The sequence below is a fragment of the Oncorhynchus nerka genome, linkage group LG3, assembly GCF_034236695.1.
Source record: "Oncorhynchus nerka isolate Pitt River linkage group LG3, Oner_Uvic_2.0, whole genome shotgun sequence".
NCBI lineage: Eukaryota > Metazoa > Chordata > Actinopteri > Salmoniformes > Salmonidae > Oncorhynchus > Oncorhynchus nerka.
Genome location: NC_088398.1, coordinates 24,125,424 through 24,150,001, shown reverse-complemented (window position 1 = coordinate 24,150,001; position 24,578 = coordinate 24,125,424). Strand labels below are relative to the sequence as shown.

General features: G+C 42.6%; 1 protein-coding gene across 2 annotated transcripts in view; it reads right to left on the bottom strand.

Annotated features, from left to right (window-relative positions):
* Nucleotides 1-24,578, bottom strand: part of LOC115105343 (mannosyl-oligosaccharide 1,2-alpha-mannosidase IA-like) — a 204,471-nt gene that overhangs the window by 52,487 nt on the left and 127,406 nt on the right. For both annotated transcript variants that reach the window (XM_065010099.1, XM_029627289.2), the window contains exon 4: nucleotides 9,473-9,553. In XM_065010099.1, the coding sequence (XP_064866171.1) occupies nucleotides 9,473-9,553 (81 nt within the window). The remainder of the gene's footprint in view (nucleotides 1-9,472; nucleotides 9,554-24,578) is intronic.

Below are 24,578 nucleotides of genomic sequence, written 5' to 3'. Positions count from 1 at the left end.
TTGGAGGGGTGTATGCTGGGCAAAGAACATTCAGATATCTCTTCCAATACACATTGCCTGTGAGCATCAGAGGTGAACCAGTTGCATACACTGCTCGGGCAAAACATTCATCAGCATTTCTCTGACTACGTTCCTCCGTTGGGTCAAAAAACCTTCTGATTCGAGGAGGACCATGAGCTGTTGAGTTTATGAGGTTATGAGTTTATGACCCTTTCCAGCCCTAGGTATGATTGAGGTCAAAACTCTCACTCTATCCTCAGCTCACATGAGTGTGTATCCTTCGCTCTCACCCCAGGTCTGAGTAGACAGATCCTTGTATCCACATTCTGATGGATAGAAGGAGGACTCCTTGTACCACAGTGGTTGATATGAATTAAATTCCCTCCACCAATTTTCCCTGAAGAAAAATCCCCTGGAGGATATCTATATCTCTCACACTCACACACACACACACACACTCACACAGGTCAGCTCCAGGAAGGTGATATATGTTCTATGGAGTGGATGGTTGGATGGGCAGAGTGAAGACGAATAGCAGTGGGAGTAAGACAGATACCGTGGAGAGGGTAAAACCGGAGGGAGGGAAAACGAGAGAGAGCATGGCTGAGAGCGAGAGGGAGAGCGAAACGGCAGTCTGTGAGGCGAGAAACCGAATTCAACACGGAGGAATTCTCAGCTCTGTGGTGATGGTGTGCGTCTTCGGCGTGGTGCAGCATGGTGTGTTCAGCGTGGAAGCAAAAGTAGGTCACCCAAATAACACACATTCTAAATAAGGCTTTAGCTACTGACGAATTTCGTCCCCCACACTTTCTGAAATTGTGGTAATTCATTGACACTCACAGGACTGGAGGCTGGGGGACCTATTCTCCTGTGACACCACTGACGTGGAGCCCCGACTGGCACGGGAAGAAACTGACACTAAGGCAGTGAACCAGGAGAGGTGGAGAAGACTCTTAAGCAGCACCTGTCTACTTCAGGGGTATTTGAATGCTCTTTCCCCTCTGTCCTCTCACTCTCTCCCTTTCCATCTCTCTCTCTCGGTCTCCCTCTCGCTCTCTCTTTCCATCTCTTTCTCTCTGTATAACATCTCTCTCTCCCACACACCCTCTCCTGAACAAATGAATGTACTTCCCTCCACACTGCCTCTCATGGCTGCCACTGCCTCTCCTTCTGCCTGCCTGCCTGTCTGTCTGTCCTCCACACTGCCTCTCCTTCTGCCTGCCTGTTTGTCTGTCCTCCACACTGCCTCTCCTTCTGCCTGCCTGTCTGTCTGTCCTCCACTCTGCCTCTCCTTCTGCCTGCCTGTCTGTCTGTCCTCCACACTGCCTCTCCTTCTGCCTGCCTGTCTGTCTGTCCTCCACTCTGCCCACTGCAATTTTCACACAAGGTTGACTGAACCCAAAATGGTTCTACCTCGAACCAAAAGGGTTCTACCTGGAACAAAAGGGTTCTACCTCGAACCAAAAGGGTTCTACCTGGAACAAAAAAAGGGTAATTCGAAGGTTTCTCCTATGGCGACAGCCGAAGGATCTGTTAAGGTTGTAGATAGCGCCTTTTTTTTCCCCCTAAGAGTGTATACTAACAGCAGTATACTAACAGAACAACCTGAGTGAAACAAGAGCTTGAAGAATACAGCATAAACCATAAAACAACGATTCAGCATTGCGGTTAGAGCACTGACCAGAGAGATCCCTTTATGCAAGGTACTTAACCTGGGGGCAGTGGTCAAACTGTAAGCCAAGGACCCCCATGGGTCTCTATCTGCGCCAGCAACAGACCCAATCATACCACCAGCATTATGAATGGGCAGGTGTTCTTCTCATCTCAATCCCACACGGAGTCATCATTTACCATCGGGTGCTGCCGAATGTCCTCCAGTGAAACTGGTTCTGCTGTCCCATAATATGTACACACCAGGGTTTCCGTTAGGAAAATGTGGCAGCGGAGACTTGACCGGCAGCATTTTAATGTACTGGACATATAAGAAATGTACTGGACATATAAGAAATGTACTGGACATATAAGAAATGTACTGGACATATGAGAAATGTACTGGACATATGAGAAATGTACTGGACATATAAGAAATGTACTGGACCCATATGCATTGGTTGAATAACCTGATTAGGATGTCCACCCGCGGTTCTCAGAACGACGGAAATGTGGTAATTCATCTCAACAGAACATGCAACTGGGATGGAACGGCGCGCGTCATTCTTACCGAATTCCCACGAGCAATTTGAGGATGTTAGAACACATAGGCGGAACACCAAAATGATATAGCCTAATTCACTTACTCCTATCTATACAGAAATCAATCAAATCATTCAACATAGGCTAGTACACCAGAAAGCAGGATTCGGCCACAGAGGATCATTAGCCTCTGTGGATTGTTTTTAAATGGCATAGCCTACAGTTGTAAAGGGCCTGGAATTTGGGAAGAGTGCGCGGCAAATACCACGATTGTTGAGTTGAGACTGTCAGTTAAAGGCAGAGAGACACCGCCAGGCATATCTCAATATTTAAAAAATACAATTGTGGAAAAAGTTTTAGTTTAAGCCCACTGGCGGAGAACATTGGCCATATCCCCGGTGAGCGTGCATATTGACTGTCTTTATCATTAGGGCAGTGACAATGTTTTGTTTTTGGGGGGGGGGCCATTTTCTCCTCCAGGTTAGATGGACGTCATATTGTATTTGTGTCTCCGCTGTTCGTAGGCCTAACTTATGGATATTCTTATTGATCTTTTTGTCAGTGTGAGGAGAGTTGGCTACCCTGTCATTTGTGTCGTATTCAAAAGATTCTACAAATGTCTCCAGTCATAGAAAGTGGAGGAGAATTGCATGAAATGTGTTTACAAAAGGCCAACATTTTCCTGTGCAAAGAAAGGAGAAGAAATATAGTCAATCTGACATAGCCTCGGCCTACTCTAAGCCACTACGCGCTGCCTTGAATAGTATTTTTTTGAGAACAGCGATTGAGTTATATTATTAAAAGGCAATAAGGCACATGCAACAGATCAGAATGTTAATTAAGCATAAAATGTTGATAAACATTTTTCTTCAAATTATAAGTGGAGCAATGCCGCTATGCGCAAATGTTCCTTCCATAATGCAATTAGCAGGAAAACACCATAGTGAGCGGTTTCATGTGACAGAGATGAAAATATCCGTTAGGAAAAAGAGGGAAGGATCTAAACATTCAACAACTAACATGGGTTGCTAATATGATTAGGATTGTGCATTTGGCTGCTGGACAATGAAAAGAAAGTTGATTTGAAAACCAATAAAACACGAGAGACGACGACTACTGGTTTCAATAGTATATGGAAGTCTTTATAAAATAAGTGAGTTAGTTTAGGTTAGTTGGATTTTGGCAAGGCTATTTGGAAGCAAGATAAGATATGCCTCATAATATATAGTCAAATGTTCCCTTTTCAAACAATGAAGTATATGTTTTCAAAATGCATACTGCCTCCAGCTCATTACAAAGTGGTGTGTGACGTGCTGAACCCTGCCTAGCTGCCTATGCACTTAAATGGTGAATGGGAAGCGCACTTCACTTACCAGTTGATAAATAAAAATAGTAGCTCTTTAATCGTGGCCATTGTTTTTATTTATTTTAATTTTATTTTTTACACGCAATCGCCTTTAGAATTGTTGTGCAATGATTATGTTTATTAAAGCACGTCTTTAACTCCAGTAGCAACAAACAGCTGTTTGAGCTGCATCAGCATCTCTCGTGCTACAGTACATCGACTTATTTCAATCAATGAATATGCTAAATATGCCAGCGCCAATTTTACTTATCGGCTTTTCATTTAGGCTATTACCAGCTAACGGAAAACCTGACGCGCACACACACACACACACACACACACACACACACACACACACACACACACACACACACACACACACACACACACACACACACACACACACACACACACACACACACACACACACACCCTGTTAACTGTCTAAAGTGATTTACGTTCCCTGCTAACTCAAGAATGGTTCCAGGAAAAGGTGGCTTCTCAATTTGCCTCTCTCATCATGTGTGGAGGGTAAAACAGGAGAAGAGGGGTGGCGGTAGGAGACGGAGACGATAAATCTCGCTCCAGCAGACCCGTTGTCGTGGGCCGGGCAGTGTGGAATGGGATGGCACACCGTAACCCAGTAGCACTACACCACCTCATGCGAGGAATGAGAGGGAAAACACACTTCTGTACTTCACTCAACTGTATGATGTGGTAACTGCCAAAATAAAGGAAACATTTGAGTTAATGAGGGATACAAAGTCAATTGAACGCAGGTACGTACACACAGGTGTGTTTCCTGAGTTAATACGTGTCATCATGTATAAAAATTCCTTGCAGGCCCTTATTTTTGCCCATTATTTTGGATACCATGGCTATTGATGACAATGTCCCCATCCACAGGGCACGAGTGGCCACTGAATGGTTTGATGAGCATGAAAACGATGTAAACCATATGCCATGGACGTCTCAGTCACCAGGTCTCAACACAATTGAATACTTATGAGAGATTGGAGTGGCGCCTGAGAGACAGTGCTTTGCACCACCATCAACAAAACACCAAAGTATAGCATTTCTTGTGGAAGAACGGTGTCACATCCCTCCAATAAAGTTCCGGGTACTTGTAGAATCTATGCCAAGGTGCACTGAGAAGCTGTTCTGGCTCATGGTGGCCCAAAACCCTATATGTTGGTGTTTCCTGGTCAGTGCAGTTTATGATGAGTGAGGACAAAAACATTTTTATGAGCATGTCCTTATTTATATTAGGGCAGGTAACGTGGTGGTTAGAGCGTTGGACTAGTAACCGAAAGGTTGCAAGATGGAAATCCACCGATTTGACAAAGTAAAAATCTGTCGATCTGCCCCTGAACAAGGAAGTTAACCCACTGTTCCTAGGCTGTCATTGAATATAAGAATTGGTTCTTAACTGACATGCCTCTCTAGGTAAAATTCAAATAAAATAAAAAAGATGACAGCATATTAGATGACTGTCATTCATATTCCATTCACCCAGTTCAATGTAACAGCGATAGGTTTAGGATATTACATGATACTCAAATGTTCCTTATACTGTAAGGGATTTCCTCCTCTTCGTCCGAGGAGGAGTAAGGATCGGACCAAAGCGCAGCGTGGTAAGTGTTCATGATGATGTTTAATTCAAACTCAGAACACTAAACAGAAAATAACAACGTGAATTTACAAAAACCGAAACAGTACCGTGTGGCCAAAACACTCACACGGAAACAAACACCCACAAACCAAAAGTGAAACCCAGGCAACCTAAGTATGATTCTCAATCAGAGACAACTAACGACACCTGCCTCTGATTGAGAACCATACTAGGCCGAACACAAAAACCAACATAGAAAAACAAACATAGACTGCCCACCCCAACTCACTGACTCCCTGACCATACTACAACAAAGAATAAAATAACAGAACTATGGTCAGAACGTGACATATACCCATCATGACGTTGCTACAACCTGGCCTATGAACAAAAGTTTACAACGTACGCACACAAAAGGCAGAGAGAAAACTTTGAAGTGACAGACAGTGACAAATGGACAGACAGTGACACATTCAATACCGCCTTGCTCCCTCTTGCCTGCATCTAGCTGATATAGGGTGTAATCATTAGTCCAACAATTGCAAACAAGAGTTTCTATTGGGAAAATGCAGATATGTTTATCCCCATTTTGTTCCGTTTAAGATAATTTTTTCAACATAATCGGCGGAATGAATACACCCCTGATCACACGTAAACACAGTTCACTTTCATAAAAGCCAGGTTGTATTCCTTTTCGCATCTATGGGCTCTCCAACTCTCAACTTTTCCCTTTGTCACTTGTGGACGTCAATTCAAAACACATCAGCTATATGTGACCAGGCGAAAAAACCTTTCCAAACCAAACCATATCATAACAGCTACACGCAGCCTACATCGTTGTCACCATATTAGCTAAAGTAACGTCCTAGTCAACATAGCTAATAGAGCTAATATGTTAGTAAACACGCTACAATCATGCAGTGACGTTACAGTGTACAGTCAGTAAGCAGTTACACCGGCGGGCCCCGGTGGCAATAAATTAATAAAACCAAAAGCTTACCTTGACTTGGAAGAGATCCAGTGTTGTGTTGGATAGTCATAGCCAGCTAGCTAACATATCATCCTTCTGTTTGAGCAGGGTGTTTGAGTAGGCTAAACTCGCTAGGTGCATTTGCTAGCTAAGTAAGTGAAACTGAAAATATTCTCCTTCATTTTGGAAGAAATGAATTTGTTAAAAACTGTTCAACTATTGTCTTTCTCTCTTTTTGAGTCAACTACTCACCACATTTTATGCACTGCAGTGCTAGCTGGCTGTATCATATGCTTTCAGTACTAGATTCATTCTCTGATTGATTGGGTGGACAACATGACAATTCCTGCTGCAAGAGCTCTGATAGGTTGAAGGACGTCCTCTGGAAGTTATCATAATTACTGTGTAAGTCTATGGAAGGGGGTGAGAACCATGAACCTCCTAGGTTTTGTATTGAAGTTATTGTACCCAGAGGAGGATGGACACTAGCATCCTCTGGCTACACCATTGTGCTATCATATGCTACTGTAGACCTTCATTACAAAATAGTATGTTTTAATCAATTATTTGGTGATGTGATTATATTTAGTATAGTTATCTAAAAAGGATAACTTTTTAATTGTAAAAAAAAAAATCTGAAAATCACTGAGGATGGTCCTCCCCTTCCTCCTCTGAGGAGCCTCCACTGATTGGCAGTTACCCTGTACAGTATGTCCTAATTGGTACTTACAGCACTGAGAAATGTCACGGAAAACAAACACAAATGCCAGTGTGAACCCCATTGCAGCTTTAGGAGTGACAGACTATGAAAAGGGATGTAAGGGCTGCCTATAGCAATTTTACTCATCTGATTGCATTTGCATTTCGCAAGAAGAATTTAAAGTGCATTTCACAATGTCTAATCAGATTCTATCCTCCTCTACTCCAAACATGAGAGAGAAATGAGGGAAGTTATGAGGAAAGCTTCCTAGGCAAACAATTTGTTTACCAACTTCTGATTAATATGAACATTTCCACTGTATGCTCTTTGAAAGAGCAATTTACTATAAGAAGTATAACCATTAATAATTGCAATGGGTATAAACAATGATGACAGTTGTGTGTGAATGAATTGAAGCTCAAGCAACAGGCATCCACATCACAAATCTAAACTGAGTTTAGTGCTATGTGGGCTGTATGGTGATATAATGTGACAATATTGATTTTACACACTGTTCTTTTCCACATACACTACTGGTCAAACGTTTTAGAACACCTACTCATTCAAGGGTTTCTTTTCATTTGTACTATTTTCTACATTGTAGAATAATAGTGAAGACATCAAAACTATGAAATAGCACATATGGAATCATGTAGTAATCAAAAAAGTGTTAAACAAATCCAAATGTATTTGAGATTCTTCAAAAGCCACGTTTTGCCTTGATGACAGCTTCGCACACTCGGCATTCTCTCAACCAGCATCACCTGAAATGTTTTTCCAACAGTCTTGAAGGAGTTTCCACATGTGCTGAGCACTTGTTGGCTGCTTTTCCTTTACTCTGCGGTCCGACTCATCCCAAACTATCTTATTTTGGTTGAGGGGATTGTGGAGGCCAGGTCATCTGATGCAGTACTCCATCACTCTACTTCTTGGTCAAATAGCCCTTACACAGCCTGGAGGTGTGTTGGGTCATTGTCCAGTTGAAAAACAAATGATAGTCCCACTAAGCCCAAACCAAATGGGATGGTGTCTCGCTGCAGAATGATGTGGTAGATATGCTGGTTAAGTGCTCCATGAATTCTAAATAAATCACATACATTGTCACCAGCAAAGCACCCCCACACCATAACACCTCCTCCTCCATGCTTTACATTGGGAAATACACCGTATCTCACAAAGACACGGTAGTTGGAACCAACAATCTCCAATTTGGACTCCAGACCAAAGGACAAATTTCCACCGGTCTAATGTCAATTGCCTGTGTTTCTTGGCCCAAGCAAGTCTCTTTTTCTTATTGGATTCCTTTTGTAGTGGTTTCTTTGCAGCAATTCGACCATGAAGGCCTGATTCACACAGTCTTCTCTGAACAGTTGATGTTGACAAGTGTCTGTTACTTGAACTCTGTGAAGCATTTATTTGGGCTGCAATTTCTGAGGTGCCGTTAACTCTTATGAACGTATCCTCTGCAGCAGAGGTAACTCTGGGTCTTCCATTCCTGTGGCGGTCCTCGTGAGAGCCAGTTTCATCATAGCCCTTGATGTTTTTTGCGACTGCACTTGAAGAAATCTTCAAAGTTCTTGAAATGTTCCATATTGACTGACCTTCATATCTTAAAGTAATGATGCACTGTCGTTTCTCTTTGCTTATTTGAGCTGTCTTGCCATAATATGGACTTGGTCTTTTACCAAATAGGGCTATCTTCTGTATACCCCCCTACCTTGTCACAACACAAATGATTGGCTCAAACGCATTAAAAAAGAAAGAAATTCCACAAACAAACTTTTAACAGGGTACACCGGTTTATTGAAATGCATTCCAGGTAATTACCTCAAGAAGCTGGTTGAGAGAATGCCAAGAGTGTGCAAAGCTGTCATCAAGGCAAAGAGTGGCTATTTGAAGTATCTCAAATATAAAATACACTTTGATTTGTTTAACACTTTTTTGCTTACTACATGATTCCATATCTGTTATTTCATAGTGTTGATGACTTCACTATTATTCTACAATTAGAAAATAGTTTTTTAAAAATAAGAAAAACCCTTGAATGAGTAGGTGTTCTAAAACTTTTGACCTGTAGTGTATATTCATATTTCACAAATATTCTGCAGTAGAGAAATGTTGTGCTTTCTCTCCCTGACTCACTCAGCCTCCAAATCAATGTCCATTAAGCCGACTCAAGCGCTCCTATGTCATTGGACATGTTTACCCTTAATTTGGCGTCAGCATGGATTGTCCCCACTTCATCTGAACAGCCTAGAGCATCATGTCATGTACCATGCTTGGGCAGATGTTATTTTATATAGCACGCTTGACCTCCACTCTGTTCATAGTACATTGGTCATAGATTGGTAATGCAGAGGGTCACATGTGGGTCAGTGCAGATGTGTGCTTGCGCTGTATGTCGGTGACAGTAATGTGGTCATTCCGGGAAAAGGGCATGTGGGAGTTATGTGAGCTGAGAAATGTTTTACACACTGACTATGTGATGAGATTTCCTGTTTCTGTTTGTGTGTGTGTGTGAGTGTTTTATGACTTTGCAACACTTTTCCACACAACTCCTTCATCGTTCAAAATGCAGGGCCAAATCTCAATAAAGGAAGAGACCGGTTCTTCCTGAAATCGAGGGGTATAATAGACATGAATGAATCTTACCTCCTCTCCTGTCAGGTAGTACGCAGAGAGCAGCCCACCGACGTAACGGATATTCACCTCGAAGAGAGAAGCCTCGCCGTTCTGTAAGAGAGAGATCACGCTGCATCAGAGGTGGAATGCTCCATTCAGGACACAGGCCAATCTCATAAATGATTAGTCAAAATAACTCATATTTCGGTTAAAAACATCATCAATAATGAATCATGAATAAACCTACATTTTTTTAATTGATCAATAATAATGAACGAGAATTTGATGTTTGCACTCTTGAGCCATAGAAGTACGTCCGAAATCCATATGTGAAGATCTCTTCACAGTGATAAAAGTGATACACGTGAATGGCCAACGTGTTGCCCATTGAAACAGTGGAGTTATGCATAATGTTATACAGTAGCAGTTAGCTAGAGAGTAGGCTTGTCCCATCTTAGAACTAGTATTGTTTCCCACCAACAGCCCTATAAGAAACCATTTATATACGTTAAATAAAGTCTCTAGAAGGGAACATTTCAATAAAGCCAGGGGAGAGTCAAAGGCGTGCGATAATGTTCGCTGCATTTGACTCACTCTCATGTCTAATGTTTAGAACCGCGGCAGACTATCGATTCTCCTCTGGCAGCCTTAGAAAATATACACCGTCTAGTTCACTGATGACTTTCCACTCCTAACTCTTTTTCGCGTTTTCTCATCACGTTTGCGGCCTTTCCAATTCCCTTTGTTGTGAGTTCCAGGATTTGAAAGTGGCGAAACGGTGCTAGGCTTTACTTTTCCATCTCCCGTTATGTCTGCTTCGACACAACTATCAGGATGGTGCAACTGGGTTAAGATTAAGCTGTCAGAATATACCATCTCAGAGTGCAATTAGTGCTCTGTCAAATCTATTATTATAGCTCCTGGAGCGATTTACTCTATCGTTTTCCGACCATACATTTGTACACACTGTATGAGAAACTCACAAAGAAAAGTCATGTACTAAAAAAAAAAAAAAGGTTTCAGGAGATGAGTGCTACAGTTTGACATTCTTCACAGCTGTTAAATTCCAGCCTTGCACGATGTCATTATTAGGTAATGACTGCTGGGCTAATGTGCGACTGAGAAGTTGGCCACGTCTCTTTCAAGACAGTTTAACCACTGACATTCTGTAAGACAAACTGCCAATCCTCTGCCATGGTGACCCAGAGGAGTCGTCTTGCCAACCCGTAGATGAGTGGCCGTTCTATAATGGACCTAAAATGGTGGTGATTAGGGACAGACTTTTAATTTGTCACCAGTGATGTTGGCACTTTGGCAAGGACAGCCATAAAGTACAATGAGGGGACCGTAATGGTGACTACGGTTCAACTGATCTGACTCATGCTACCAAACACAAGCCTTGTAAATCACTCTTCAAACGTCTCATAACAGTTCATTTAGTATGAGTGGTTTATTCCAGAGGCTTCGATGCTGATTGGGTCCATATTGATAACGAATTTATATTATATAAGCGTTTCAAAAACATTTAATTAAAATACATTGTTGTGCTTAATTTGCTATTTGTTCTGCCAGATGTTTTCCAGTCATTTATTTCCCAATATAACATTGTTCATTTGCATCACAGGGAATTATTAGGTCTTGCATCTACGTCCAAGACCACACACGTTGAGGCTCCGCTGCAAACAAAGCAGATCGCCTTGGGAAAGCTCAACGCGAAATCCACTGTAACCACTTCACCTGAAAAACAATGTGATTAAATCTCAGCATCACACCCCATACAGTATTATCATGGGTGAAACAATAAACAACTAATAAATCCAAAGTCTCCCCAGAAGGCTTTTTCACGCGAATAAATAAAAAGCAATGTGTGCACATTTAATTGCTCCACTTTTCCAGTGCTGTGCAGAGTGGAAAATAAAATCAGGTGAAGGAAGGAAGGAATAAAGGCGAGCCTGTTGTTTTTCATTCCCTGCCTCTCTCGCCAAACTCTGCTCAGCAGTGCGTCTAATTAGAAGACAACACAGGGCTGTCAGAGTTAACACGCCAGCTCTAACTGCCTCTGTTACTGCCACCCAGAAGAAAACCTTTCTGCATATGATCCTCTCTCTATTGTAAGAGCACCACCACCTCCAGTACTATTCATACTGTATAGAAGGAGTTGCACTATTCAAATAAACGATTAGTCTGGGATAGGGCTGTGTCATTGCATTTTGTCAGCCGGTTATTGTCATGCAAAAGCCTACCGGTTTCACCGTAATTGATCGTTAATGAACATAAACACCTTTATAATATCTACATTTTAAAAAGTCTAATAAGTCAATTGAAGATACACCCTCACAGTAAATCCATGATTTATTTTAGGCAGGTCTAAAGAAACATTATGATATGAAGAAAATGTATTTCAGAAGAACAGAATATGAGTTGGCTTACTGTATGTTAGCTGGCTATGTGCCATGCCATAGACTGTAGGCTTGTTCATTTAGTAGACAAGATATGCTTAGAAGTCCAGTGCCATTCTTTTGTATGATTTAATACCAAGAAGAATAGAATTGAACTTAGTTGAATAAAACAGAACGGATATTTTTCCCCATTCCAAAGTGAGTACGCATTTGAAGTGGCTATGTTGAGCGTAACAGTGATTATTTGAAACAGGACCTAGATTTAGAGTTATTTGGCAACTTTTCTTGTGAATGATACAAACCTTAAAATGCCTTAGAAGTCAAAAGATATACGGGACGCATGATGCGACTATAGGCTACCAACGATTTGACATCGTCTCAGGCTGTTTTCCCATGAAGTGATCATATTTTCACCCATCGGACTATTCTCAATTTAACATTGTCTTTACTAATATGTCGAATTAGTTTAGATGTAGAATGGCCCATTATCAAATAGGCAGGAACAGGGGCAAGATTTTTTTTTAAATACATGTCGCCCGTATTCACTCGAATAGCGAATGGAGGCCACTTTCCTGCGGTTCGTTTCACTCACGTTGGGTAGGCTACTCTGGTTATTTCTCGGTGTGACAGGTGATAATCAGCACAAACTCTGTATGCCATGAGCTCTCCAACCCTGTTGCTGCAGCTACCCAGTGCTTAATCTGGGAAACCAAGTGAAATCTGTTCGGGAACATTTGATAGTAACATGCTCCACCGCGAAACAAATTTCATGAAACTGTTGACAACCACCCTCTCTGCACCTGGAGAAAGGAATGAAGGAGAGAGGAGATGGAAACGCACAGTGGTGAGATATCCTGTAGCTAAAGGTAATGTGTCAGCCTATTAATATAAAAAATGCCCTATTACTTGGCTATTCAAAATCAAATACACATTTGTAGGCTAACTCTGGATTTGCTTAATTTAGGGTAGACCAATTATATACTAAAGATATCGTTTTTTTAAAACGTTTATCTTCCAAGCGTAATATGGTTAGGCTATATATTGTATAACGGAAAAATCATTATTTTAATTCCATTTAATTCCATAATTCCATTCCGTTTGGGTTTGGGCTCATAATAGGCCTATGTGTATGTATAATCTATAATATGCATACTTGTGTTTTGAATGAATCATCACCTTAGAAAGCACTGTCCGTTTTGTTGTGTTAGGCTTTGAAACAACATCCACAACGACCATGTTTTCCACTCAGTTTCAACCGGTTGTTGGACTTCTTTCTTCAAATTGATCAATCACAGTGAGGTGAGTTTTAAGAGCACGTTACTGTTTTGATGATGTGATTTTCGATTGCATTTACGTCAAAGTGGTTAGAGGGACAATAGAGCCCCGAATACCAGGCCATTAGGACCCGAATGGTCGTTAGCGATTTGGGTACTACCAACGCATGCCCAGTGTGCATAACAGGAGATTACCATGCTTTAGCGGTCACATAGGATTTTACTGTGGTCATGACTGCCGGTGTAAAACGCTCACTGCAACAGCCCTAGTCTTGGAAATGGTCTTATATGGGCAAGTACAGGTCTGACTCTTTTACCCCTCACTGCACATTCCGGAGGGCAATTTGATTATTTCATAAAGCAGCTGACCAATAATGAAGCTACACAACAGAACATGTAATCCAATGTGGATTTAGGGGCTGTGTGTGTGTTGTAAATGCTACCAGATTGGCATCCAAAAATGGTGCTATATATATATATATCGCACAGCTGTTCCAACGTGCCTGAAAGGAGGTTATGAAAAAAGTTAGTCTAGTGAATCAAATTATCTATGGGGGGGGGGGGGGGGGGTACATTGCTGTTGTGCCTTGTTAATGTTCTGCTTCAGTGTACAGTGTACAATGTTGTCTTTGTTTGATGCTTGCTTTTCGGTTGGTGAGCATTCAACAAAGCATGGCACTGGTTTTGATCACTCTCTCTGCCAAGATTAGACTGGGACATAAGCCTGATTGGCACATCCCGCTGTGCTTTCAGTGTGCAAGAGGGGCAAATGAGACTGTTATTGAGGCCTGCAATGGACTGCTCAGGCACAAATATAACATTAATGGTATGATTTAATCCTAATCCGGGGCTATCAGAGCCATTGGGTACACAACAAACTGCACATCCAGACTCTAGGATTCAAACCTGTGGCAAAATCTGCACTCGGAAACCAAGGAAATAGATTGAGTTTCGTGGGAAGCTGAACAGATAAACCAGCATTTAAATAGAGGAGTAGATCACGCCTAAATCAAAGTTGGTGTTAAACCAACAGAGCTGTGATTTAACTCAACTTCACTAATTAGCACGGATTGATTATGAAAGGGACCAATTAGGTGGTGTCACTCAGGTACTCTTTCGTCCACAACCTGGAAGCTGTAACTCTGCTAATACCGTTGCTGTGAACAGAAGTTCCTCAGAACTCCTTCCTTTCCTGTCACCAACAGGATGTAAATCCAGGGCTGTTTTTGAAAATGTACAGTAATTATGGGCTTGATTAGCATCACGTCCATAATTAGGCTGTCCTAGACACCGGAGCTTTAATGACTGCTAACCTCTGGAGCATGCTAAACAGCACGACCTGGGGAAGGAGCGCTCGCGCTAATTTCTCACTACTAAAAGGGACACTTACAGCAAGTAATGTTGGGCCTTTACATGTTGTGACAGTGGGGACATCATCATACATTCAAAGATCGGCGCTCTCATAATGCAGTTTTTCCTAGCCAGCGTGCTTCTACACCTGCATTGCTTGCCGTTTGGGGTTTTAGGCTGGGTTTCTGTACGGCACTTTGTGACATCAGCTGATGTAAGAAGGGCTTGATAAATACAGTTGATTTGATTAGCAGGCTACATTACTGATCAGCTGATTTGTTAGTTGACATTGAGATAGATTTTGGTTTAAAGACAGAGTCTGATCAAAGCATGAGGTAACGTCATTTCATTTAAGCACATCTGCGCATTTACTGTATTATCACAAACAGTGCTGAGAGAGGCTTCTCCAACGGAGTTAACAGAGATCAAAACAGAGTACGTGGTCCATTATTATTAGTAGGCCATGTTCCTAGTAGTGCATTATTCTCATAGGCATCAGTGGAGGGCAGCTTTTTGAACTGGAGCTGAGACACAACAAAAACACAACATACCCAAAAGGTCTTGGGTTGTTACGGGTGGGAGGACACTTTGAACTTTTCTTTGGTCATCAAAACAACACAGGTCAAGAGTTCACGACCTTCCTGTTTCGTCTAGATGCGTTTTATCTTTTATGTAAATACTGCCAGCCATTTTTACTGTTAGCGGTGGAGTAGATGTGATAGATCAGGTACTTTGATTTCAATGCAACACAATCATTCTGCTACAAGAGTTCCATTCTCTCCATGATGCATTTTTAAGAGGGGGCAATATAGAAGGCGTCACCACAAATCATTAAAGTCTTATAGGCCAATATATTCTCGAAATACACAGGCGAAATGGTTGGCTGCATACTTTATGAAAGTTCAGATTTCTGAACTCATCAGGGAATGTACAGAAAACAATCTATCCCATAGTGATAGGCTATTCCATATCTTATCCAAAATGCATCCATCCATCTCTCTCTCCCTAACACATACACACCCATGACACGGTCTTGTACCACATCTTCCCTGAATACATTATGGCAAAATAAGAGACTGACTAATAATAAATGAATGTCACTAGGGTGATAACTTCGAATTACAGCCCCTCGTCCTCCTCTATCTGTAACGGTTTTCTTGTGTCGAAGGAGAGGCGGACCAAAACGCAGCATGGTTATTATTCATGGTTCTTTAATAAAGAAACTATACATGAATAGACTAACAAAACCAAGAAATGTGAAAAACCAAAACAGCCCTATCTGGTGCAAACACAGAGACAGGAACAATCACCCCCAACACCAAACAGGCTACCTAAATATGGTTCCCAATCAGAGACAATGACTAACACCTGCCTCTGATTGAGAACCATATCAGGCCAAACACAGAAACAGACAAACTAGACACACAACATAGAATGCCCACTCAGATCACACCCTGACCAAACAAAACATAGAAACATACAAAGCAAACTATGGTCAGGGTGTGACACTATCACTCACAATCCCCCCATCTCTCCCATTGTCTGGGGAGTAGAAGGCATTGAAGAGGGGGGAGTTATTGAGAAAAAAAGGTTTGGTGAATGCACCTCAAAGCTGTTCTCTTTGAGTGTACACACAAAGGCACTCAGACACAAATACACACACAAACAAGAACACGACAGCAGACATGTGTCTCCAGGAGTTCACAGGCAAGGAGAATGCTCTCATAATTCAGGTCTCTCATTTATTTATTTTTATTTAACCTTTATTTAACTCATGGGACCCTCCTCCTCTCTCTCTCATTCCATCTCTCCCTCCTTGTTCAGTCCATTTTTCCTCCACGTTGTCACGACTTCTGCTGAAGTCGATACCTCTCCTTGTTCGGGCGGTGCTCGGCGGTCGGCGTCACCGGTCTTCTAGCCATCATTGATCCATTTTCCATAGTTTTTTGTCTTGTCTTCCTACTCACCTGGTTCCAATCCCATTCATTCCATGTTGTGTATTTAACCCTCTGTTTCCCCTCATGTCCTTGTCAGAGATTGCTTATTGTTATGCTCATGATTTATGGATTGGTGTGCGACGGGTTCTTCTACCCACATTTATTTTATTATGTACTTTGGTTTTGGAGTTTTTGTTTTACGTTATTAAACTACACCATTTCTACCAAGTTTGATTCCCCTGCACCTGACTTCCATGCCACCTACTCACAAGGCATGACACACGTCCTTGTTCCTGTGTGTGCCAATGGCACATCAGATCAATGTTTTCATCCAAATCTCTAAATGGATTCCCGAGCACTGTCACTATACTGGCTGAAAGGCCAAAATACCATTCTGTCTTATCATTCTCTAATCTGATGTTCATCTGCAAATCCTATAAACACATCTGTGCAGAGCATACAAGGAAAACATTGTTTGCCATCCATCACAATTCATCTCTGATCATCAACCTAATGGCATTGAGCCAGTGCCAATCTCTGCCGACCCACGTCAAGAGCTAAGGCTAGAGACGGAATTCAAACGTCACTGGTGTTACAGTAAATAACAGTATATAGTATCTGTAATAAACCACCCACACATTGTTCTCCTCCAGCAGAGATAGGATGTCAGCAGGATGTCTTGACCTCATGGCTGGGGCATGGCATCTTCAGTCAAGCAGCCCCTCATATGATACATGCCCTCTGGTTTCAGCAGCCCTAATGACTGGAGCCCTGTGGAGCCACGTTTACTGTGGACATGAGGCCAGATCAGGTCAGCCAACAGGCCTACTGAGGTAAACAACAAGAGCCTGATCCAGATCTGCTCCTTGAGCCTAGACAGCTGCAAGGTCTACTAAGTTTGCACAGTGAGCTTCCAGAAATCAGATAGTAAACGCCAACCTACTTAAACCAACTGATAAACAAGGAAGGAAAAACAGGTTTGTACCCAAGGGTGGTCTTCCAGTTTAGAACAGCCGGTAGTCGCAGATGAACGAATACAACCTACTTGTCTTTGGAGCAACAATTCATGTTCTGGCAGAGTAAGTGTAGGGTACAGTATGCGAAACATTTTGATTTATAACCCAGCATTGTTTAGAATAAAAAGCAAAAAATGTTTACCAAAGCATACCATGATCACATCTTTCTTTATAAGCAACACATTATTGAATCTGCATATGAGCTGTTTATCATATCTAGGCACTTACTGATTGCCAGAAAGGCATTATGCAAATGTGCACTGGTAAACTGAGTCATCTCATACCGAAGCAATTCTAATTGAAGTAACGTGTCATTTCTCACAATTAAGGCATTGTTTTGTTTTTTTTGTGAATAGGGGTTCAATAAGGCCACGACAATATATCAATCGGTATGTGATCAATCAGGTCAATCTCTGGGGGACTGAGAAAGTGAATCGCTGCTCTCTCAGCTGACGGTCACTCTACTGTCAGATTAAAGTTTCAGGCCAGTATGTGATCAATCAGGCCCATCTCTGGGGGACTGAGAAGGTGAATCGCTGCTCTCTCAGCTGACGGTCACTCTACTGTCAGATTAAAGTTTCAGGCCAGTATGTGATCAATCAGGCCCATCTCTGGGGGACTGAGAAGGTGAATCGCTGGTCTCTCAGCTGACGGTCACTCTACTGTCAGATTAAAGTTTCAGGCCAATTATACAACTTTACAGCACAGTTTTGGCCTGAGGTACCAATATTCCTCTGAGGGCGAATAGAACAGATATACTCTTCTTCCATCATCTGCATTTGCTAACAAAAGTCAAACTATTTGTCAACTACATTTGAAGACATGAATGTCTGCTTTTCTGGTCAGATAACAACGTGTTCTTTCCATCTTTTCTGCGTGACTGGATTTGATTAACCCTCTCTTGACCGCAAGCTGACCTCTGAGGACATTACGGATCTACCGTAGGATATACAGTAGCGCAAGTAAGAAGGGTGCACTGTGGGTTTCAATTCATAATAGATATCCTCTTTCCGTCTTAATAGAGACACATGTACTGTACCAGTCAAACGTTTGGACACACCTACTCATTCAATGGTTTCTTTATTTTTCAACTATTTTCTACATTGTAGAATAATAGTGAAGACATCAAAACTATGAAATAACACACATGGAATCATGTAGTAACCAACAAAGTGTTAAACAAATCAAAATATATTTGAGATTCTTCAAAGTAGCCAACCGTTGCCTTGATGACAGCTTTGCACACTATTGGCATTCTCTCAACCAGCTTCATGAGGTAGTTACCTGGAATGCACTTCGAATAACAGGTGTGCCGTGTTAAAAGTTAATTTGTGGAATTTCTTTCCTTCTTAATTAATGCCTTTGAGCCAATCAGTTGTGTTGTGACAAGGTAGGGTTGGATACAGAAGATAGCCCTATTTGGTAAAAGACCAAGTCCATATTATGGCAAGAACAGCTCAAATAAGCAAAGAGAAACGACAGTGCATCATTACTTTAAGACATGAAGGTCAGTCAATACGGAAAATTTCAAGAACTTTAAAGGTTTCTTGAAGTACAGTCGCAAAAACTACCAAGCGTTATGATGAAACTGGCTCTCATGAGGACTGCCACAGGAATGGAATACCCAGAGTTACCTCTGCTGCAGAGGATAAGTTCATTAGAGTTACCAGCCTCAGAAATTGCAGCCCAAATAAATTCTTCACAGAGTTCAAGAAACAGACACATCTCAACATCAACTGTTCAGAGAAGACTCCGTGAATCAGGCCTTCATGGTCAAATTGCTGCAAAGAAACCATTGTGCACTGGTAAACTGAGTCATCTCATACTGAAGCACCAATAACAAGAAAATACTTTCTTTGGCCAAGAAACACGAGCAATGGACATTAGACTGGTGGAAATCTGTCCTTTGTTCTGATGAGTCCAAATATGAGATTTTTGGTTCCAACAGAATATGTGAATGGATGATCTCCACATGTGTACTGTAGTTTCCACTGTGAAGCATGGAGGAGGAGGTGTGACGGCTTGGTGGTGCTTTGCTGGTGACACTGTCAGTGATCTATTTAGAATTCAAGGCACACTTAACCAGCATTGCTATCACAGCATTCTGCAGTGATACGACATCCCATCTGGATTGCGCATAGTGGGACTATCATTTGTTTTTCAACAGGACAATGACCCAACACACCTCCAGGCTGTGTAAGGGCTATTTGACCAAGAAGGAGAGTGATGGAGTACTGCATCAGATGACCTGGCCTCCACAGTCACCCAATCTCAACCAAATTGAGATGGTTTGAGATGAGTTGGACCACAAAGTGAAGGAATAGCAGCCAACAAGTGCTCAGCATATGTGGGAACTCCTTCAAGACTGTTGGAAACGCATTACAGGTGAAGCTGGTTGAGAGAATGCCAAGAGTATGCAAAGCTGTCATCAATGCAAAGGGTGGCTATTTTGACACTTTTTTGATTACTACATGATTCCATATGTGTTATTTTATAGTGTTGATGTTTTCACTATTATTCTACAATGTAGAAAATAGTAAAAATAAAGAAGAACCCTTGAATGAGTAGGTGTGTCCAAAATGTCACTGGTACTGTAGAAGAACCATGAGCAAAAACACAGTAACACATCTAACCTGGTGTGTTTGGTGCAAACAACCAAGCAGGATGGGTCCCTGAAGTGCTTTGCCTGGTCCCGTTACACATGAATCTCTTGGCCAAATCAGGGAGCACATTAAGTGTTCTCTCACATCACACATCACTCTCTTGACCTTTCAGTGTAACAACAGCCTGCGGGAACATTGCAAGGCTCCCCTCTCTTGCCTCTCAGTTTTGCCCCTGTGCTTCTGGCCTGTTTACATACACTTTGCTTTGATATGCAAGCATCTGCGCTCCCTCCAGGCAGGGAAAAGCGACACGCTACACAAGAGATAAACAAAGCTCCTTCCCCTCAGCCCTCTCCAAAACGACACCCATGAGAGACTCTTTAACACTGAAGTCTCAATTCAGACATCTTGCTGGAATTGCAGGGCCTGGATGTGCTAATTATCCAGTCACTTGATGGTCTTTGTTAAGAGCACTGGTGTTTTCTAGTGCGACTTTAATTACCGTGCTAATAATGGTTAGGTTGTAGGTGGTAGGGAATCTTTCCTATTTTAGGTAGACCTTGAGGGAGAGACTCACCTGTCATTGGCCTAGAAATATTAGTGTAGATTATAGGCCTATTCCATTGACGTACGAAGGAATGCGCATACTGAAATGTCACAAAGAGGATAAGGATATAGCTTGTCTGTGATCACTTGCACAGTTACCCAGTTTGCCCTCAGAATATCTAAGAGAGAACGATGCGCTGAAGAAAAAAACGATGCGCTGAAGCCACAAGAGACAGCTGCTCTGTCTGGATAGATCACAGTGGCCTGTTCTCTTTGAAACACAATCACAAACCTCACTGAGACTTTTCCTCTGAGAGACGGAATCCGAGAGATGTTAGAATGACTACGATGGAGGAACGGCGAGCTGAGAAAGGCAATAGGGGACAATTGAAGGCGAGAGCCTCGAAGGAGGGGTAATTGGGGATAGATCTGTCAATAGGGGATAAAAGCCAACCGGTAAGAGTTCATTAATCACTTTCTATTAGCCACCCTGATGAGAGACTGAGACTGGAGACCTGCAAGAGGAAAAAACCATTTATCCCCTCTTTTTACCCACAGCATTCGCTAGACTAACCAAGGGACTCGAAACCTGAAGAAAACGACCCCTTGAAAACTAATATGGGGTTACAAGAGAAGGATCGAAATCCCTATCTCGGGCAGCCAGAGACCACCAAACCCCAAAACACTAATCAACACTGACATCTCCAACTATTACATCGGGCTTGAAACGGATAAACAGCCTGTGGAATTTTGCAAAGTTAACATTAGATGGAGGCATTCTGAAGTTGCTCTCGTCTTTCTAATTGGATGAGTCACTGGAGGAAAGTGTATGATCAGAGTATTCCGTCTCCATGGGAACTCGTCAGGATTTGCAGCAGGATTTTGGGGAGTTTGTTTTAGTTTCGGCAGCAGAGGAGAGAGACATTCTACTGACTTAATTAATCCACTCAGCAGCACAAAGATAAATACACTTGACTTTGAGTCTGCTCTCATACATCTCTATTTCCCACAGCATTAAGTGTAGCCTTCTATTCTCCACTCGACTTTGTGGAGAGAATCAACATGGCTTCTGATCACTCACAAAGCTCTTTAGTGGATCAATCTGAAAACATATACACTGAACAAAAATACAAAAGCGACATGCAGCAATTTAAAAGATTTTACAGAGTTACAGTTCTTATGAAGAAATCTGTCAATTGAAATAAATTCAGTAGGCTCTAATCTATGGATTTCACATGACTGGGAATACAGATATGCATCATGTTGGTCACAGATACCTTTAAAAAAAAGGTAGGGGCTTGGATCAGAAAACCAGTCAGTATCTGGAGTGACCACCAATTTGCCTCATGCAGCACAACATAATAGAGTTGATCAGGCTGTTGATCGTGACCTGTGGAATGTTGTTCCACTCCTCTTCTACGGCTGTGTGCGAAGTTGCTGGATATAAGTGGGACTTGAAAAAGATATATTCAATAATACAAATAATAATAATTAAAACATTATATTGAAAGGTAAGCGCCACACTGAAACTTTTTATTTTGAATGGATACCGTCGCATCGCTTATTGTTGCTGACTTTACACAACTGACTTTACCCCCACTGATCCAATGAAATGACAGATTTCTTGACACACACACACACACACACACACACTGATCCAATAACATGTTTTATTCTGCAACACTATTTTAAATATGAGACGTCCAATCAGATAATACAGATCATCTTCTGACAGCTAGCTTGATTGACTAACTACGCAGTTGAGTTTTGCAGGCGTTGCACATGTGGATAGTTAGCTGTCATTTAACTCACGTAGGCTAGCTGTCAGAGTAAAATCATGGACAAGTTTTTAAAATGTGCAGCTGACTTTAAGCTGACTTTAAAAAATAAAGTAAAATGTCAATATCTGGAGGCCTCACAAGATTCATTGAAGAAAAGGCACTTCGCGTCATACCTTGTGGCTCAGCGCATTGCTAAGTGCAAAAATCCCACACCAGCGCAGATGATCTCATACTCCCTGCTGCGATGGATATGTGAACTGAAATCTTGGGAAAGTCAGCCGCCAACAAACTTAAAACCACACCCCTATTCAATGACACCATGAGGAGAATCCAGGACATGTCTGAGGACATAACGTGCCAGACATCAGAGCACATCAGTGCAAATGGCCATTACGCACAGCAGCTTGATGAATCTACAGATGTAGCTCACCATGCGATTCTAATGGTCTATGTCAGACACGTGTGGGATAATAACTTCGAGGAAGTGCTGATTTGCCCACCACCTCCACTGCAGGGGCTATCTTTAACACAATGGACATGCATATGGGCTCCGTGGGACTGGCCTGGGATGGGTGTGTCGGTGTGACCACTGCTGCTGATGGGGCAGCTGCCATGATGGGAAAGCACTCCAGGGCAGTAAAGCGGATCCTGGAGAGAGCACAAAGTGCGACGTGGAACCACTGCTTCCTACACAGGGAGGCATTGGCAGCGAAGGACATGGTGCCTGAGCTCCACGCCACTCTTCAGGATGTAATCAAGTGTGTCAACTATATCAAAAAGAGTTCCACGAAAAGCAGGTGTTTCCAGGCCTTCTGTGGGGATATGAGGAGCGAGTACCAGCAGGTGTTTCCAGGCCTTCTGTGGGGATATGAGGAGCGAGTACCAGCAGGTGTTTCCAGGCCTTCTGTAGGGATATGAGGAGCGAGTACCAGCAGGTGTTTCCAGGCCTTCTGTAGGGATATGAGGAGCGAGTACCAGCAGGTGTTTCCAGGCCTTCTGTAGGGATATGAGGAGTGAGTACCAGCAGGTGTTTCCAGGCCTTCTGTGGGGATATGAGGAGCGAGTACCAGCAGGTGTTTCTAGGCCTTCTGTAGGGATATGAGGAGTGAGTACCAGCAGGTGTTTCCAGGCCTTCTGTAGTGATATGAGGAGCGAGTACCAGCAGGTGTTTCCAGGCCTTCTGTAGGGATATGAGGAGTGAGTACCGGCAGGTGTTTCCAGGCCTTCTGTAGGGATATGAGGAGCGAGTACCGGCAGGTGTTTCCAGGCCTTCTGTAGGGATATGAGGAGCGAGTACCGGCAGGTGTTTCCAGGCCTTCTGTAGGGATATGAGGAGCGAGTACCGGCAGGTGTTTCCAGGCCTTCTGTAGGGATATGAGGAGCGAGTACCAGCAGGTGTTTCCAGGTCTTCTGTAGGGATATGAGGAGCGAGTACCAGCAGGTGCTTTATAATGCAGATGTCCGCTGGCTTTCCAGGGGTAAAGTGTTGGGTCGCTTTTATGAGCTCCGAGCGGAGATTGCTGCGTTTCCTTCGGAAAAGAAGTCAACTCTGGCCAAATGTTTCGATTGTGAGGAATGGCTCGCACAGGTTGCCTACCTGGTGGATATTTTTGATCATCTGAATTCTCTCAATGTGGCAATGTAATGGAGGGGGCACAATCGATTTGTACAGAGGGTCGAAATGGATGCCTTCAAAATGAAGCTTACCATTTGGGCAAATCATGTTTCTAACGTGAGTATTGACATGTTTCCTAATGCTGATTTAGAGATTCATAATCTGATCAACAAAGCGCACGGCGACACACTGAAAAAAAAACATTAGACAGCATCTTGTCAAGCTGCAGGGAAAGTTTTGTGACTACTTCCCGGAGGAGAACAGGAGACATGACGACTGGATACCGGACCCCTTTTAAGTGGAGATGGAAGGCGTTGCCAAGCAACGAAGAGGATCAGCTGGTGGAGCTGTCATTTGATCACGGACTGAGCATGCGCTTCCCGGAAATGACACTGCCACAGTTCTGGTGCAGCGTAGTGGGAGAATATCCAGCTCTCGCCTGTCATGCAACCAGAATCATGCTGCCGTTCAGCACTACCTATCTGTGTGAAAGTGGCTTCTCTGCGATGGCAGTGCTGAAAACAAACTCAAAGCAGAAACAAACTGGACAGCCAGCATGACCTCCGAGTTGCCCTGTCAACCAGCACCCCAGACTTCAATAAACGTATCAAACTA